This window comes from Populus euphratica, unplaced genomic scaffold, assembly GCF_000495115.2.
Source record: "Populus euphratica unplaced genomic scaffold, PopEup_1.0 scaffold10.1, whole genome shotgun sequence".
In the NCBI taxonomy this organism is placed as follows: Eukaryota; Viridiplantae; Streptophyta; class Magnoliopsida; order Malpighiales; family Salicaceae; genus Populus; species Populus euphratica.
Window position 1 is genome coordinate 937,618 of NW_011499856.1, and position 18,275 is coordinate 955,892.

The 18,275-nt window shown below is 28.3% G+C and overlaps 1 protein-coding gene across 1 annotated transcript in view; it reads left to right on the forward strand.

Annotated features, from left to right (window-relative positions):
• The first annotated feature begins 4,216 nt into the window (after positions 1-4,216).
• The window catches only part of LOC105123505 (TMV resistance protein N-like), a 24,296-nt gene continuing 10,237 nt past the window's right edge, over positions 4,217-18,275 (forward strand). Inside the window, exons 1-4 of the mRNA XM_011023139.1 lie at positions 4,217-4,368; positions 8,244-8,390; positions 9,902-10,368; positions 11,232-12,031. Of these exons, the coding sequence (XP_011021441.1) occupies positions 8,346-8,390; positions 9,902-10,368; positions 11,232-12,031 (1,312 nt within the window). The 5' untranslated portion in view covers positions 4,217-4,368; positions 8,244-8,345. The remainder of the gene's footprint in view (positions 4,369-8,243; positions 8,391-9,901; positions 10,369-11,231; positions 12,032-18,275) is intronic.

Genomic DNA, 18,275 nt, shown 5'->3' on the forward strand with positions numbered 1-18,275 from the left:
CCCATCGAAACAGAATTGACAACCTTGGTCAAACCCGATTGATTATAATTGAGACCATAACTAACCAAAAGACACACGTATATAAAAAGGACAATGAAGAGTAGTTCCTAGGAAAAAAATATGTGTTTTTCAATTAAAAAAATTAAAACTATGTAAGAATGAATTTGATATAATCTGATTGATTTGACAAGTTTAAAGATTACTTAATAAAACGTAATTTGACTTAATAAAATCAGAAAAAATATAGTTTGACTCAAGAAAATTTCAAGATGATATTTTATTTTAAATGTGAAAACAACAATATATTGGATCAACTCGTGTTAACCTAGTTTAACATATCAAAATCTTGAGTTGAATTATAAAATTATGATAACTTCATTGAAAATAAATAAAAAATATTAAAAAATAAAATTAAATATTTAAATCAATTAAAAAAACAAAGTCAACCAAAGTTAACTCGGCAAACTCAGGTGATAAGACTGACATAACCTCATAGAAAGCAAATAAAAAATAATTATAAAACTTAATTCTCAATCAATTAATCTTGAAGAATGAAATTAAAAAAAATCAATTAAAAAACATAAAAAAAAAATGATTCAAATCAACTAAATTAACATGCCAAAGCTATGACCTGAATCCTGAGATCATGATAATCTCATTCAAAGCAAATAAAAAAAATATTATAAAGTTTAATTCTCAACCAACTCAATATTGAATCATGAAATTAAAAAAACATCAATTAAAAGAAAGAACAAAAAACACAACTAGAGTAAACTCAAGTTAACCTAATAAACCAAAGTTATGAGATCAAGATAATCCTATAAAAATAAAATAAAAAAATTGTAAAATTTAATTTCTAATCAATTCAATGATAGTAGAAGATGATACACACATAAAATTGAATAAATCAAAGGAAAAAATATTTTGCTAGGTTGCTATTATTAAAAATACTATGCAAAATAAATATTTTTTTATTTTAAAAAATAAATTTCAATTACATAAAACTTAAAAAAGAAATTATAGATGAATTATAAAAATATCTTTAAAAATTAAATACATACAAAATACTTAAAAAAAACCAACCACCATTTAAAAAAGGCTAAATAAAAAATTAGAAAAAAATAGGTATTAATTTAAATATAAATCAAGAAATTATTTTTAAAAAATACATATAAATAAATGATTATTTTTAAGTCAAAATTACTAAAAAAAAGAATAAAAAAAGGCCTAGAGCCACTAGGCCTGACCCATTTAGAAGGGTTTGCAAGTAGGCCTGGATATTAGCTCTTTTTTTTAGAAAAAGAAATTATAAATGAGGTGGATAACATGTTATCCATTCTAATTTGTTTTGAAAAAAATAAGTTAGACGATATATTATCTGACTTTGCTAAGACTCTAGCCACTGAGATGATCGGAAAATCGAGGTTGAAGGGTTTTTTTTTTATCTAAAAACCTATTTTTCAAACTATTTTTTATATTCAAAACACCTGAAAAACATTATAGGCATCTTAATAAATCTATCAATGGCCTAAAAAACTATCCAAAAACTCAAAATCAACCCGAAAAAAAAAAACTTTCTAAGCTCAAATAAGTCTTTTATAACTTTGCCCAGATTTTGATTAGTATAATGGCTAGAAAATCAGAGATGAAGGGTTTTTAACCCAAAATATATTTTTCAACTCCTTTTTTATATCTAAAACACCTAAAAAATTTCTAATGAATCTTGATAAATCAATCAATGGCCTCAAAAAATCATTTTAAAACTCAAAATCAACTTGAAATAAAATTTTTTCTTGAATTTAGATCTATCTTTAGTCATTTTCAAGGTATAAAAAAATATCTAAGTTAATTTTTTTTAATAAAATGAAATCATTTAATATAAAATTAATTATTTTAATAGTCAAAAGTAATACCAATGGTATTTTTCTCTCTCTAAGTTTTAACCATAACTTTCATTAATTGTATTTTAAGAATAAAGTTATAGTTTGGCTGACTCATGATGAGGAGGGATGGATATTCTTTATAGCATACTTAAAGCAATATAGAAAACATTACCTTTGAGTTTTAGAAACAGGTACTAGGAACGTGCCGTGCTATGTTGTGGGTTCATATATTTTTTTTATAAAAGATAAAGTTTAAGTGATGAAAATATATTTTAGAAAAATAAAAGAAATTATCAATTCAAGTTATAACACTGACTTTTATTTTTGCTAGACGATGAAAAAAGATAATAATATATTAATTGCACATTTTTTTAAAATATTATAATAACTTTAAAAAAACAATTGGAGCACAAAATTAGAATAAAAAAGTTGATCGAGTTAACAAACACTAAAAACATAACAAGGGGAAAATTAACTACATAGAAGATCTAAAATAAAAAATAAAAAATAAAAAAATAAAAATAAAAATAAAAATAAATTAGAGTGGAACTAATTTTTTTTGATTGTAGGTTAAACTAAAATTAAAAATAACTCAAACAAAAAGAAATTAAAAAATAATAAGAATAAAATAAAAAACAAATAATACATCATAAACCTGAATTGAATGGTAATATTAAAAACCAATAAAAATTTTACAAAAAAGTTAAGGAAAAAAATAAAAAGTCTAAATAATAAGGATAAAATAAAAAAAGGAATAATGAAAAAAAAAGTCCAAATAATAAGGACAAAATAAAAAATGAATATATGAAAAATCAAAATCAAAAGACTAAATTGAAATAAAAAACACATATACAAAAGGGCAAAGAAAAAAAAAAGGAAACACAAATAAAAATTAAGGATAAAATTAAAAACAATAAAACAAATTAAACTTGAATTAAAGGTTGAAATTGAAGAAAAAGAACTGTCATAAAAAGGTCATCTAAAAAAATAAAAAATAAAAAAATAAGAATGAAATTGGAAAGCATAATATATTATAGATTGAATTTGAAGGAATAAATTAAAAAAAATAAATTTTTTTATAAAAAATCAAGAATAAAAAGAAAGGATAGAAGCACAAATATCAAAAACAAAAAACATCAATATGCAATTTTTTAGGGGCAGAGAAAAAAGAAGAAGAGGTCCACTACGCATGGCTGCTGTGTTGTTGACGAGAGGATAAAAGGTGATCGTAGAGTAATTGCTGGGGTTGGTTCGTTGGTAAAGGATTCTGACAAGGTGAGGGAGATCAAGAATTAGGGTTTTTGTATTGATAGAAATACAGAAAAACTCCAATCAAATTACATGATCTTGTGTATCAAATTCCTTACCAGTTTTTTATTGGAAATTTATAAATCTATGGAAGATTGAAAGGTGCACCGGAGATGTTGGAAATATCTCTTAAAAACAAAGCTCGTGGGGGCATGAGTTTTAAAGAAGTCGAGTCTTTCAATAAGGCCCTTCTATAAAAAAAGTGTGGGCATCTCAAGAATAGTTGTCAAAGTAAGTTGGTTCGGAAAGAAGTTCTAGACCCGTTTGGAAATTTTGATTTTTTAAAATTAATTTTTTATATTTTTGAATTGTTTTATTGTGTTTATATTAAAAAAATTTAAAAAATAATAAATATTATTTTAACATATTTCTAAATAAAAAATATTTTAAAAATAATTATTGTTGTATTTATAGCCGGAATATCAAGTAAGGCTGTTTATGATAAAAATATTAAAGTTTGAGATTCTAAACTTGATGTCATATGGAATTTTTTTTGTTATTTGATAATTAGGTTCAGTTAAAAGGGTAGCGGCTAAGCTTTTTTTTTTTTAAGAAAAAAATCAATGAGAATTTATAACATTTAATATAAAGAGTTATTAGTTTAAAAATAATGATAATTTTGTGTGTATATATATATATATTTAATTGATTTTTTGGCATGTTTGTGAGAACATAAAGTGTTATTATAAATTATATATATATTTTAAATAGAAATAAAATGATGAAACTACATAATGTTGAAGGTAATTTCTACTTTACAAATTTTTATAGAAACTTTCTATTGTATCTAAAATGTCCTTAATTTTTAAACGTTGATGCTTGTGAAAATTCATTAAAAAGTATGAATAAACTCAATTGTGATGTGTGTGTGACCCAACCCCCTGCTCTTGACAGGGAGCCTCTGCTGCCCAATGCGATTTCGATATCCCTTTCATTTCCTTTGACTTTTTCTGCACCAAAAGTCCATCTTCTTTACAATGTAAGAAAAAGATCCGTAAGAAAATCGGAAACCTACCAGTACGAATTCTTGACCTAAAGAAACCGGACAAAAATTCGAAGTCATTGGAATAAAAAGAAAGAAAAGGGCTTTGGAGGTTGGTTACTAAGATACCAGAAGAATAGACAAATATTGGGCTTGGCTGGATCTTGTGCCTCTTTAGCCAACACTTACCACACGGTTTATTGCTATAGGGCTTTTAATGGCTTCCACCAGCGTGCAAGGAATAACCTCATCTTCATCTCCTCCTCCTCCACAATATATGTATGATGTGTTCCTTTGTTTTAGAGGCAAAGAGACCCGGGAGAACTTTACTAGTCATCTATATTCTAATCTGGCACAGAGAGGCATCGATGTGTACATGGATGATAGGGAGCTCGAGAGAGGAAAGACCATCGAACCTGCTCTCTGGAAGGCCATCAAAGAATCAAGGTTTTCTGTCATTATATTTTCAAGAGATTACGCTTCTTCACCATGGTGCTTGGACGAACTTGTCAAGATTGTTCAGCGCATGAAAGAGATGGGCCACACGGTTTTGCCAGTTGGATCCCTCAGAGGTAGCCGAGCAAAAAGGGCAATATGAGAAAGCCTCAGTTACATAAAACATAAATTATAGATGCTTAATAATTAAATACATATAAAATATATATTTTTAAAGATAACAACTATGCATCATTTAAAAAAACTGAAGTAAAAAATAAAAAATAAATCAAAAAATTATTTTTAAAAATACATATAAAAAATTATTCAAAAACCAAAAAAATAAAAGAAAAGGGCATGACACAGCTAGATTTGACCCATTTGAACGGTCGGTGAGCTCTTTTAAAATAAAAATGTAAATGGGGTAGATGACATATCATCCATTTCAATGTTTTTTTTAATTTTATTTTTATAGTTAGACAACACATTATCTGACTTTGCCTGGATTTCGGGCACTATGGTAGTAGGAAAGTCGGGGCTAAAGGGTTTTTGATCTAAAAGCTTATTTTTCAAACTATTTTTTTATTCAAAATATCTGAAAAATACTCTAGACATCTTAATAAATCCATCAATAACCCTAAAAAATCATCCCAAAACCTAAATTCAACCTGAAACAATTTTTTTTTCTAAACTCATATGAGATTTTTTAGGACTTTGTCCAAATTATGGTCACGATAGTGGTTGGAAATTCATATCTGAAAGGTTTTTTACTTTAAAAAAATTTTTCAATCCATTTTTTTATTTAAAACACATAGAAAACTCCCTATGCATGTACCTTGGTAAATCCATTCATGACTTTAAAAAACCATCCTAAAACCTGAAATCAACCCGAAACAAAAATTTTTCTTGAATTTTAGATATATTTATTTAGTCATGTTCAAGGTATAAAAAATATATAAATTGAACTCCTCTTATCAAATAAAATTATTTAATAGAAAAATTGATTGTTTTAATGATCAAAATCCGATCATTTAACAAAAAAATTAATTATTTTAATGATCAAAAATCCGATAATATAAGGGATGAATGTTTTTTTATAGCATACTTGAAGCAATTTAGAAAACATGACCTTTGAGTTTTAGAAACATACACTAGGCACGGAACCATGCTATATTACAGATCTATATTTATTTATGATTTATCTTTTTATTAGTTTCTTCAATTGATCTCTATGTTTCTCTTATATAAATTTATTATATTAATTTTGGTGTATTTCTTTTAAAATATCATGAAAACACCTTATAAACCATATAAATCATATTCAATGTTAATTAGTTTAAAAATCATAAATCAAATCGAATCAAAACAAAATTTATAGGTTCCATTCCACTTTTTTCAACATATTTGAATGGCAAAACCATTTTCATGACACTCTATCTAAGACAAACTCACTAAACTCTCAATCTATTTTTTCCGAGATTCGTCCCAGGAAATATTCCTAGAGGACTCCAAGGGATCATAATTCTCTCTATCCAGGCTGCTTCCTGTAGATGCCTACTTTCCCCTTTCACCATCAGGGAGATCTAAGGACATTGCCTAAACTAGCCCACGCGAGCCTTTCCAAGTAACACATTCAACTCATATTTTCATTGCCTATCTTGGATACGTGTCTTGGGGACATCCGATGAATCCACATTCTTCCCTTACCCTTGAGGCTTGCAAAGTTGAAGAACTCTATATCTAAGAGCATCTACGAGGGAAAAAGCTATTTAGAAGAATCAAATTGATAATATAACTTTTAAAATAGTATAAATATAATATTTTTTTAGTATATGTACTCCAATAAAAAAAAACCATTTAAAAAAGTTAATTATATTTTAATATATTTGGTATTAATACAACTATTATATTTAATTATAACTAACTAATAAAACTCCAATAAAAACACCTCTTTTGCATAAAGATTTATTAAACAAACATTAGGGTATTTTGACAGATATATAAGAATAACTCTCTAACATAAAAATGTTATTTTAACTCTCCAATATAACTCCCTCTAAGTGAACGTTTGATAACAAGGTTGCATATGTATTTAGTTTAAAATATAAATACAATCTACTTGATAAAAAAAAAATACAATTATTATATATAGACCCTACATGTTTTTGCGTATGAGGCGCAAAGAAAACAAGCAATAAAATAATGCTTTTACTTATTGTTTATGTTAATTACAGTGTAATTAACATAAACAATATAAATTAGTATATTGTTCATGTGAATAGTGTAATTCACTTGTATTGTTCACGTGAATTTTTTTTCTAATGTGTTAATTTTTTTAGTAGTTTTTTTTAAAAAAAATTAATTTAAAGTGAATTAAATTCACTCATACTGTAATATGAACAATATTTTTTTTCAAAAAACTAGAATAAAGTGAATTAAATTTACTCATATTGTAATATTAATTTTATACCTGATAATATTTTATCTAATTTTATTACATGCTCAAAAAATTATGAAAATTATAGTTCTTATCGGATGAATTTTATATGTAATGGAATTATAAATAGTTTAATGGAATAATAAAAAATATTTTATATAAAGTATTATTTATTTCATGATATAATAGGAATAATTAATTCTACAATATTTAAATTTAAAACCATGAATATTAATATATATTTTTTAAATTATTTTATAACCTCAATTTCAAAAGAATTCTAAACAAATACATTAAATTATTTTTTCTTCAATCTTAATTTTAACTACAGTTTTAATCAAATATCTTTTTTTTCAAACTAATCTTAACTAAAAATATTTTTTATAAAATATTTTTTTTAAATCACAATTACAATAATTACCACAATTTCAAATATAAAAATAAAGAATAAATATAAAAATGAAGAATGAAAGCTTTTTTTTGTCCATTTTTTTTTTGCTCTCCGTGTAGACATGGCCCAAGAATCATTCAATTTTTCTTGGAATTGTATCCATAATGTAGCACAGGTACACTGACAAGATTGAATGTGTATCTAGAAAGGGTTCTAAGAAACTAATATGGCTTATTTTAGCACACCAAACTAAATATTAGGATTTTTTTTCTGTATTAATTGCTTAATTGCTTGGCTTGAGAATTCATTAAAAAATATGAACAACTCAATTGTGATGTGTGTGGCCTAACCCCTGCTCTTGACAGGAAGGTGCCTCTGCTGCTCTATGCGCGTTCGATATCCCTTTCATTTCTTTTGACTTCTTCTCCACCAAAAGTCCATCTTCTTTACAGTATAAGAAAGGGATCCGTAAGAAATCCAGGAAACTTACCAGAACGAGTTCTTGATCTAAAGAAACCGGAAGAAATTCGAAGTCACTGGAAAAAAGAAAGAAAGAAAAGGGCTTTGGAAGTTGGTTACTAAGATACCAGAAGGAGAAACAAATATTGGGCTTGGCTGGATCTTGTGTCTCTTTAGTCAACACTTACCACACAGTTTGTTTCATCTAGATTCGTGTAATACTTGTAGAAATTTGGTGTTTTCTGATTTCTAAGTAGAATTGTACATGTTCCAGCTTGAAATTGCTAATTGTTAGATTTAATTTCCGAAATTTCTTGATCTTACCTTTTGTTTCATGTTTGACCACAGGAGCAGGCCTTGTACAAAATAGCGTGGAAAGCAATTGCTGAACCAAGCGAGCAAGTTGAGGCTAGTAGGGATCGGTACTAATTTATTGCTATAGGGATTTTCATGGCTTCCACCAGCGTGCAAGGAATAACCTCATCTTCATCTTCTCCTCCTCCTCAATATATGTATGATGTGTTCCTTAGTTTTAGAGGCAAAGACACCCGGAACAACTTTACTAGTCATCTATATTCTAATCTGGCTCAGAGAGGCATCGATGTATACATGGATGATAGGGAGCTCGAGAGAGGAAAGACCATCGAACCTGCTCTCTGGAAGGCCATCGAAGAATCAAGGTTTTCTGTCATTATATTTTCAAGACATTACGCTTCTTCGGTATTTTCAAAACATTACGCTTCTTCGCCATGGTGCTTGGATGAACTTGTCAAGATTGTTCAGTGCATGAAAGAGATGGGGCACACCGTTCTGCCCGTTTTTTATGATGTGGATCCCTCAGAGACATATGAGGAAGCCTTCGGTGAGCATGAACAAAATTTCAAGGAAAACTTGGAGAAGGTCCGGAACTGGAGAAAAGACACAACAAGAAGGAGAAAAGAAGCTTGCAAACCTAAAAATTTTAACATTATTATATAAAACTGAAAACTGAAAATATTAACATAAATAAATTTTGATTTTAAAAGTTTAAAATTTAAACTTTAAATTATATCTTTAAACTTTCGTATTACTTCATTAATTTTATAAATTACTCATCATATTAATTGTATAATTAATAACATGATTATATTATATAAAAAATAATTAAACTAGTTATATAATTATATTAAAATTAGTTTAATATAAAATATATTAAAATATAATCAGCTTTTCTAAGTGAGTTTTTAGTATTGAAATGTATATAAATAAATAAAAACTATATTTATATTATTCCAAAAAACATTTTACCAATTTAATTTTCAACTTTTAAAAATAGCATGTCTTATTGAAGATGCTCTTGTGCAGAATTATACAACTGGACAGGAATGTGCCTCTGCCACCCAGTGCAACTCAAATTTCGATATCCCTTTCATTTCTCTGTTTGCTTTTTCTCCACCGAAACTCCATCTTCTTTACAGCGTAAGAAAAAGATCAGTAAGAAAATACAGGAAACTTACCGGTACGAGTTCTTGACCTTAAGTAATCGGAAGAAATTCGAAGTCACTCGACTTACCGGTACGAGTTCTTGACCTAAAGTAATCGGAAAAAATTCGAAGTCATTGGATTAAAAAGAAAGAAAAGGGCTTTGGAAGTTGGTTACTAAGATATCAGAAGAAGAAAAAATACTGGGCTTGGCTGGATCTTGTGCCTCTTTAGCCAACACTTACCACACGGTTTGTTTCGCCTAGATTCGTGAAATACTCGTAAAAATTTGGTACTTTCTGATTTATAAGTAGAATTGTACATGTTCCAGCTTGAAATTGCTCATGGGTAGATTTAATTGCCGAATTTCTTGATCTTACCTGCTATTTCATGTTTGACCACAGGAGCAGGCCTTGTACAAAATAGCGTGGAAAGCAATTGCTGAACCAAGCGAGCAAGTTGAGGCTAGTAGGGATCGGTACTAATTTATTGTTATAGGGATTTTCATGGCTTCCACCAGTGTTCAAGGAAAAACCTCATCTTCGTCTTCTCCTCCTCCACTATATATGCATGATGTGTTCCTTAGTTTTAGAGGCAAAGACACCCGGAACAACTTTACTAGTCATCTATATTCTAATCTGGCTCAGAGAGGCATCGATGTATACATGGATGATAGGGAGCTCGAGAGAGGAAAGACCTTCGAACCTGCTCTCTGGAAGGCCATCGAAGAATCAAGGTTTTCTGTCATTGTATTTTCAAGACATTACGCTTCTTCACCATGGTGCTTGGATGAACTTGTCAAGATTGTTCAGTGCATGAAAGAGATGGGGCACACTGTTCTGCCAGTGTTTTATGATGTGGATCCCTCAGAGGTAGCCGAGCGCAAAGGGACATATGAGAAAGCCTTCGTTGAGCATGAACAAAAGTTCAAGGAAAATTTGGAGAAGGTCCAGAACTGGAAAGATTGTCTCGCTACAGTGGCCAATCTATCAGGCTGGGACGTGCGGGATAGGTAATCATCTATCTACTTATTCTTATTTTCAAATCCTCCCTGTATTGTTTCAAGGGCTCATTCATACCTTATTTTTTGTGATAAACAAAAGGAAAGAAAAGTGGCTGGCTTATCTATAGAACATACAAGCTAGTAAGTCGTCCCACCTTATTTAAGCACGAGCAACGGCTTACGACACCCAAAAAAGGCTTTCATTGATATTTTCTGATTCACCACGAAATGATTTACCTCCCAAGGTGGCATGTGTGGAGTAAATTTTTTCTTTTATATTTGATTTATGTTTTTTTATTGATCTTTTTTATTTCAATTATTTTATAAAATTAAATTTTGTTTTTAATTTTTTAATTTATTAGATTTGATTCTTTTTTTTTAATTAGTATTTATTTGACGTGAGATTATTTTTAATCTTTTTTTATGATTTTATTCTTTATTTTTTATTATTATGTTTTTTTACCTTGACGAGTTATATATATATATTAATTTTTATTTTATATTTTAATATTGATTTAGGTTTTTTAGTTTAGTCTAAATCTAGAATTTAATGGATTGAGAATTTAAAATATTAATCTAGGTTTGGAAGATTTGTCAAGGGTTTTTTTTTTTTTTTTTATAAGCCATGTTAATGTTAAAGTTTAACTGTTTTTATTTTATATTTTAATATTGATTTAAGTCTTTTAATTTAGTCTAGATCTAGAATAATTTAATGGATTGAGAATTTAAAATATTAATCTAGGTTTGCAAGATTTGTCGAGGGTTTTTTTTTAATAAGCCATGTTAATGTTAAAGTTTGACTGAATACATATCAGTATTAACACTGCATATGTTAACACTGCATGATTAATGTTTTGCACCCTCCTATGCAGGAATGAGTCGGAATCAATTAAAATAATTGCTGAATACATATCGTACAAACTAAGCGTCACTCTGCCAACAATTAGCAAAAAATTAGTTGGAATAGATTCTCGTGTAGAGGTATTAAATGGCTATATAGGGGAAGAAGTAGGCAAAGCAATCTTCATAGGGATCTGTGGGATGGGTGGCATAGGTAAGACGACTGTTGCAAGGGTAGTATATGATAGGATTCGTTGGCAATTTGAAGGCAGCTGCTTCTTAGCAAATGTCAGAGAAGTTTTTGCTGAGAAATATGGACCACGCCGTTTACAGGAACAACTTCTTTCTGAAATCTTAATGGAACGTGCTTCTGTATGTGATTCTTCTAGAGGGATTGAGATGATAAAGCGGAGGTTACGACTTAAAAAGATTCTTCTTATCCTTGATGATGTAGATGACAAAGAACAACTAGAATTCTTGGCTGAGGAGCCTGGATGGTTTGGTCCAGGGAGCAGAATTATCATAACTAGCAGAGATAAAAAAGTGGTACCTAGAAATAATAATAATAAAATTTATGTGGCTGAGAAATTGAATGATGATGATGCTCTTATGTTGTTTAGCCAGAAAGCTTTCAAAAATGACCACCCTGCTGAAGATTTCGTGGAACTATCCAAGCAAGTTGTGGGTTATGCAAATGGCCTTCCACTGGCTCTTGAAGTTATTGGTTCGTTTTTGTATGCAAGAAGTATCCCTGAATGGAGAAGTGCAATTAATAGAATGAATGAGATTCCTGACGGCAAAATCATTGATGTGCTTCGCATTAGTTTTGATGGTTTGATGATAGAGGAATCCCTCATGTTTGTATTGATGGTTGAAATTGTGTTAAAGATTTAATTAAACTTTTTATAATTGTTTTTTCTTAAAAAAACATTTTATATTTAATCCAAGAGGTTGGGTTCATTTTATATTAGAAATTATAAATTAATAACAACAACATTATTATTATTGTTATCAATAAAGATTAAAATTAATAAAGAAATAAAAGACCAAAGATCGAAGCCTAGATATATTTTTGTTTCAAAAAAATTGATTTCAATTTAAGACTGATTAATGTGTATTTGCCTTATAAAAGCATCAAATTAATGTTTTTTTAATATTTTTCAATAATTTTGATGTATTAATATTAAAAAATAAAAAAAGTCTAAAAAATATTTTAATACATTCTAAAAAAATCACTTTTAAAAATAACTTTGCACCATGATATACTAAGCATGCACTAAATATCAAATAGGCTCTAAAGATCCAAAATACTAAGCTTACAGGGCACAAGTTTTTAAAGAAATTGAGTCTTTCAATAAGGCCCTTCTATAAAAGTAGTGTCGACAATCGACATATCATGAATAAACCGAACGATTTGTGTAGCAGTGTGCTTAAAGAGATTTATTTCCACATAGCATAATTTTTAAAAGCAAAAGAGATTGGAATTAATATCCTAAAAAGTTGGCTGGGAAAGTGTAAAGATGACAGATTTACATAACAATAAACAGAGAACTAAGCAGGGAAGTAAAGTGAAACACAGAGAATGACAAGCACTAGTATATTAAAAATTATAAATCAATAATAACAACGTTGTTATTATTATTATTATTATTATTGTTATTAATCAAGATTAAAATTAATAAAGAAATAAAAAACCGTGATGTTTTACTATAGATAGATCGAAGCCTAGGTCATATTTTTTTTTTATTGTTAATAGAAGAATTGATGCATGTGACATCAAGAATTATATACAAAAATAAATGTTAGAATATAAAATTGATGTGAAGTAAAGACTAAATCAAGAAAAACTGAAAGATAAATATAATTTAAAATATTTGAACGACTTTTGCTTTTTTGCGGACTTTATCAAGGTTTTTGGTTTCCTGATTTTGACCAACTGAACGAGTTTGTTTTGAATTGATTTTTGGTTTTTTCAAAAAATTATTGTTTCTGGTTTGGTGAATTTCTTAGATCTAAATTGGATCGATCCGGAACATGAACACCCCTGGTAATCACCTTGGCTGTAACTTCAACCACCCAACTACCTCAAAATTGCAATCACATCAGGCACATGGCGTTGCATCCGCATTCATCCCCTGACTATGAAATGGATTTCCTGGAAATTGATCTCCTTGGTCTGCAGGAACCCTAATTAAATGAAATGGATTTCCTGGAAATTGATCTCCTTGGTCCACAGCCTATTTTCTCCGAGACCATGCAACATGTTGAAAAACTGAAAGATAAAAACAATTTAAAATATTTGATCTCTTGTAACCAAAAAAGTTAACTTTCATCATTCGTGAACTTTTGACTAAATTTCTCGTTAGCTTTTTTATGCTGTACCACTGAGATGATCTCTTATGCTCTTTTATGTGAATTGAAATTAGATTAGATGTTTATAATTGATTCATTTCATTTTTATTTTTATTTTTATTTTTATTTTATTTTTGAAAAGTAAACTTCCATTAGTTAGATAGTTTTTTCTTGGCTATTTTGTTTTGCATGCTTTAATCTTTTTTTTTTTTTGATTATCCTTGCTGATAATATCAAATCATCCTTTTGCTATTTTGCAGACTTTTTCAAGGTATTTGGTTTCTTGATTTTGACCAAACTGGATTATTTTGAATTGGTTTTTGGTTTTTTCTAGATTTTTTTTTTTCAAAAAATTATTGTTCCTGGTTTGGTGAATCTTTTCTCCAAGACCGTGCAACCAAGATACTGTTTGATTTAATATTTTTTTAATCTTTTTGGATTTTATATTTTTTTCTGGATTCGTAGCTATCTTTCCATTTTGTTTTAGGATAATAATGTTCTACTATGTTAAGGTCAATTTCACGCCTATATGAAGACTTGTAAATATCCAGAGAGACAAAAGTTATCTATTCATTATTTCACAAATAAAAATAAGATCTTAGGATTCTTCGTGTTTTAATAAAAAAGTTATCCTTGTAGGGCTTTCAACTATATCAAAAAGTCTATCCATAATTTTCATTAATTGTATTTAAGAATGGAGTTATAATTTGACCTATAAAAATGACGGATGAATGCTCTTTATAGCATACTTCAAGCAATTTTGAAAAATGACCTTTGAGTTTTAGATAATTAGACTCAGTTAAGAGGGTGGTGGCTCAGTTTTTTTTTTAAAAAACAAATCAATGTAAAATTTATAATATTTAATATAAGAGCTTTATAATTATTAGTTTGAAAATAATAATAATTTTGTAAATTATTAGATGTTTTTTGTTGATATTTTTGAAAATACTAATAATTTTATAAATTATTACGTGTGTTAGGGAGGACATAAATTGTCATCATAAACTATAATTTCTGAAAAAATAAAGATAAAATAACTAAACTACACAATGATCAAGTAATTTATCCTTTTAAAAAAATATCATAGAAACTTTTTATTGTATCTAAAATGTCCTTATTTACTTTTTGAAAAAGATAGTCATAGGAAAAACTTAAAAGATTAGAGAAATAAACATGATTATTTAATTTAATTTTGTTTTTGATATTATTTTCTTAAAAATATTTCTATAAATTCTTATTATTTTCATTTTAACTATTTTTATCTAAAAAATAATTAAGGGCGTTATATGTATTAGAATATGTTCCTATAAAATAGCCAAATTTTTAAATATTTCTTACAATTTTACAATATTAATACACCGTTTTAAAAATTTTGTTGAAAAGTTGTCGGGATGCAAAAGCTTTATGCGCTGGAAAAGAGACAAAAGTAGTTAAAGAATATGTATTTTAAACGACTCCAAGCAGTATATGAACAAAAGTTGCTGGAACGCTTGACTTGAGAATTCATTAAAAAATATGAATCAACTCAATTGTGATGTGTGGGGCCAATCCTTGCTCTTGACAGGAAGGTGCCTCTGCTGCCCAATGCGCGTTCGATATCCCTTTCATTTCTCTTTTCACTTTTTTCTCCACCGAAAGGCCATCTTCTTTACAGTGTAAGAAAAAGATCCGTAAGAAAATCCAGGAAACTTACCGGTGGGAGTTCTTGACCTAAATAAACCGGAAACAATTCGAAGTCATTGGAATAAAAAGAAAAGAAAAGGGCTTTCGAAGTTGGTTACTAAGATACCAGAAGTAGGAGAAATATTGGGTTTGCACTTAGTGTTCAAGTTATGGTGGCTACATTATTGAAGAGGTTGGATTCAGTTTTGCTATACAAGCACTACTATATTAAACATTATTAATTAAGATTAATAATAACATTATTATTATTATTATTATTATTATTATTATTATTATTATTATTAAAACTAATAAAGAAATAAAAGACCATGATGTTTTACTATAGATAGATCGAAGCGTAGATATATTTTTGTTTCAAAAAATTGATTTCAATTTAAGACCAATTAAATTGGATTATAATAGATTTTGAAGTTAGAAGGAGGTGGAAATGATGAAAAAAGGTGTTTGGATGCCACATGGCCCTTGATTTTCTGACTATCGAAGAAACCATAAGCACAACATGTTCTTGCAATAATATGCGAGCACTGTTAACTTTTGTTTAGGTTGAAGAAATATTTTTTTATTGTTAATAGAAAAATAAATGTTAAAATATTGATGTAAAGTAAAGACTAAATCAAGAAAAACTGAAAGATAAATATAATTTAAAATATTTGATCTCTTGTAACCAAGAAATTAACTTTCATCATTCATGCACTTTTGACTAAATTTTTCTTTTGCTTTTTTATGCTGTCCCACTGAGATGATCTCTTATGCTCTTTTATGTGAATTTAAATTAGATTAGATGCTTATAATTGGTTCATCTTATTTTTATTTTTATTTTATTTTTGAAAAATTCAGTGAGCTGGACCAGTGGTATGATGAGACCATGTTTCTGTACGATAATATGGCTTTTTATTCTTTTGTGTGAATAAAAATAATATCTAAAAAGAACAAAACCCTTAAATATCAAATCTTTATATGTTTGAATATCTAAAAAGAAGAAAAAGAAAAAAAATTTAAACTTTTTTCCTCTATTTAAAAAGGGGAAAAAAAGCAATATATATAGGTCATTTCTTTTCCTTGTTTTGTTACTGGGAGAGCAGTTAGATCACATTAAAGCAAATAATTCATCAATCATAATCAACACTTTAAACAAAGCATGCAAGCACACCATGAATATTAATTTGTAGGTAAAAAAAATTAAAAATAATGTGTAAATTGAGATGGAGAGCTAAATATATAAAAATACCAAAAAATTGAAAGCTGCATTCAAATTTTGAACATCTAAAAGGGATCTTGTGTGCGACCATTTTCATGTCACTATGCACGACAGAAAAAAAAGAGCATGCTATATTCATACATCAATCAAAGAATGTGTGGATCCAAGGAGAACAATGAACATCTAAAAGGAGTTTGAAAGTGATGAATTAAGATTTTATCTGTATATTTTTATAAAAATTCAAAAGAAAGATTTATAAGTTTAAATTTCTAGGAATATAAACATGTCTCGATAAAAATTTGTCAATTTTGACATTAGTCAAATCTTAGCATATTGATTTTGATAAAATGTCAAGTCCCGGTGATAGCATGGAATAACATTCCTTTCTTCCCTATCATATTTCATCAAATATTAATATAGATGTAAGAGATATTTATCTATCATTAAATATTAATTATAAAATTTTTTTTTTTTAAAAAAAACTCATGAGCTATAAATATGAAAATGAGATTTTTAGAATGGAGGTTCACATTTTTTTTTATTGGATATATAATTTTAAAGCATTTCTCTCTATAATATTATTTTATTTTTATCTTAAAAAATCTATTTATTTAAGCATTATAAATCATGTTCACAGCAACAAAAAAAAATAGCTGATTCAACAAGCAAGCTATAAAGGGAGTATTATATAAAATTGAAAATTAAAAATATTTATATAAATAAATTTTAATTTTAAAATTTTAAAATTTAAACTTCAAATTATATCTTTTAACTTTGATATTACTTCATTAATTTTATAAATTACTCATATTAATTATATAATTAATAACATGATTGTATTATATAAAAAATAATTAAACTAGTTATATAATTATATTAAAATAAGTTTAATATAAAATTATATCTTTTTACCATTGGAATTGCCCATAAAAAAACCATATTTACATCCATTTTATCAGTTTAATTTTTAACTTTTAAAAATAGCACGTCTTATTGAAGTTGCTCTTATGCAGAATTACAAAGGAGAGGAAGGCAACGAAGGGAAAGGGACAAAAGAAGTCCAAAAATATTTATTTTAAACTTAGAATCCATTACAAAACATGACAGGAAGGTGCCTCTGCTGCCCAATGCGCGTTCGATATCCCTTCGATATCCCTTTCATTTCTATCTTCACTTTTTCTCCACCAAAAGAAAATCCAGGAAACTTACCAGTACGAGTTCTTGACCTAGAGGAACCGGAAAAAATTCGAATTCATTGGAATAAAAAGTAAGAAAAGGGCTTTGGAAGTTGGTTACTAAGATACCAGGAGAAGAAAAAATATTGAGCCTCGCTGGATCTTGTGCCTCTTTAGCCAACACTTACCACACCGTCTAGATTCGTGTAATGCTTGTAGAAATTTGGTGTTTTCTGATTTATAAGTAGAATTGTACATGTTCCAGCTTGAAATTGCTATTTGGTAGATTTAATTGCCAAATTTCGTGATCTTACCTTCTTTTTCGTGTTTGATCACAGGAGCAGGCCTTACACAAAATAGCGTGGAAAGCAATTGCTGAACCAAGCTAGCTAGTTGAGGCTAGAAGGATCGGTGCTAATTTATCGCTATAGGGATTTTCATGGCTTCCACCAGCGTGCAAGGAATAACCTCATCTTCATCTCCTCCTCCTCCACTATATATGCATGATGTGTTCCTTGGTTTTAGAGGCAAAGACACCCGGAACAACTTTACTAGTCATCTATATTCTAATCTGGCACAGAGAGGCATCGATGTATACATGGATGATAGGGAGCTCGAGAGAGGAAAGACCATCGAACCTGCTCTCTGGAAGGCCATCGAAGAATCAA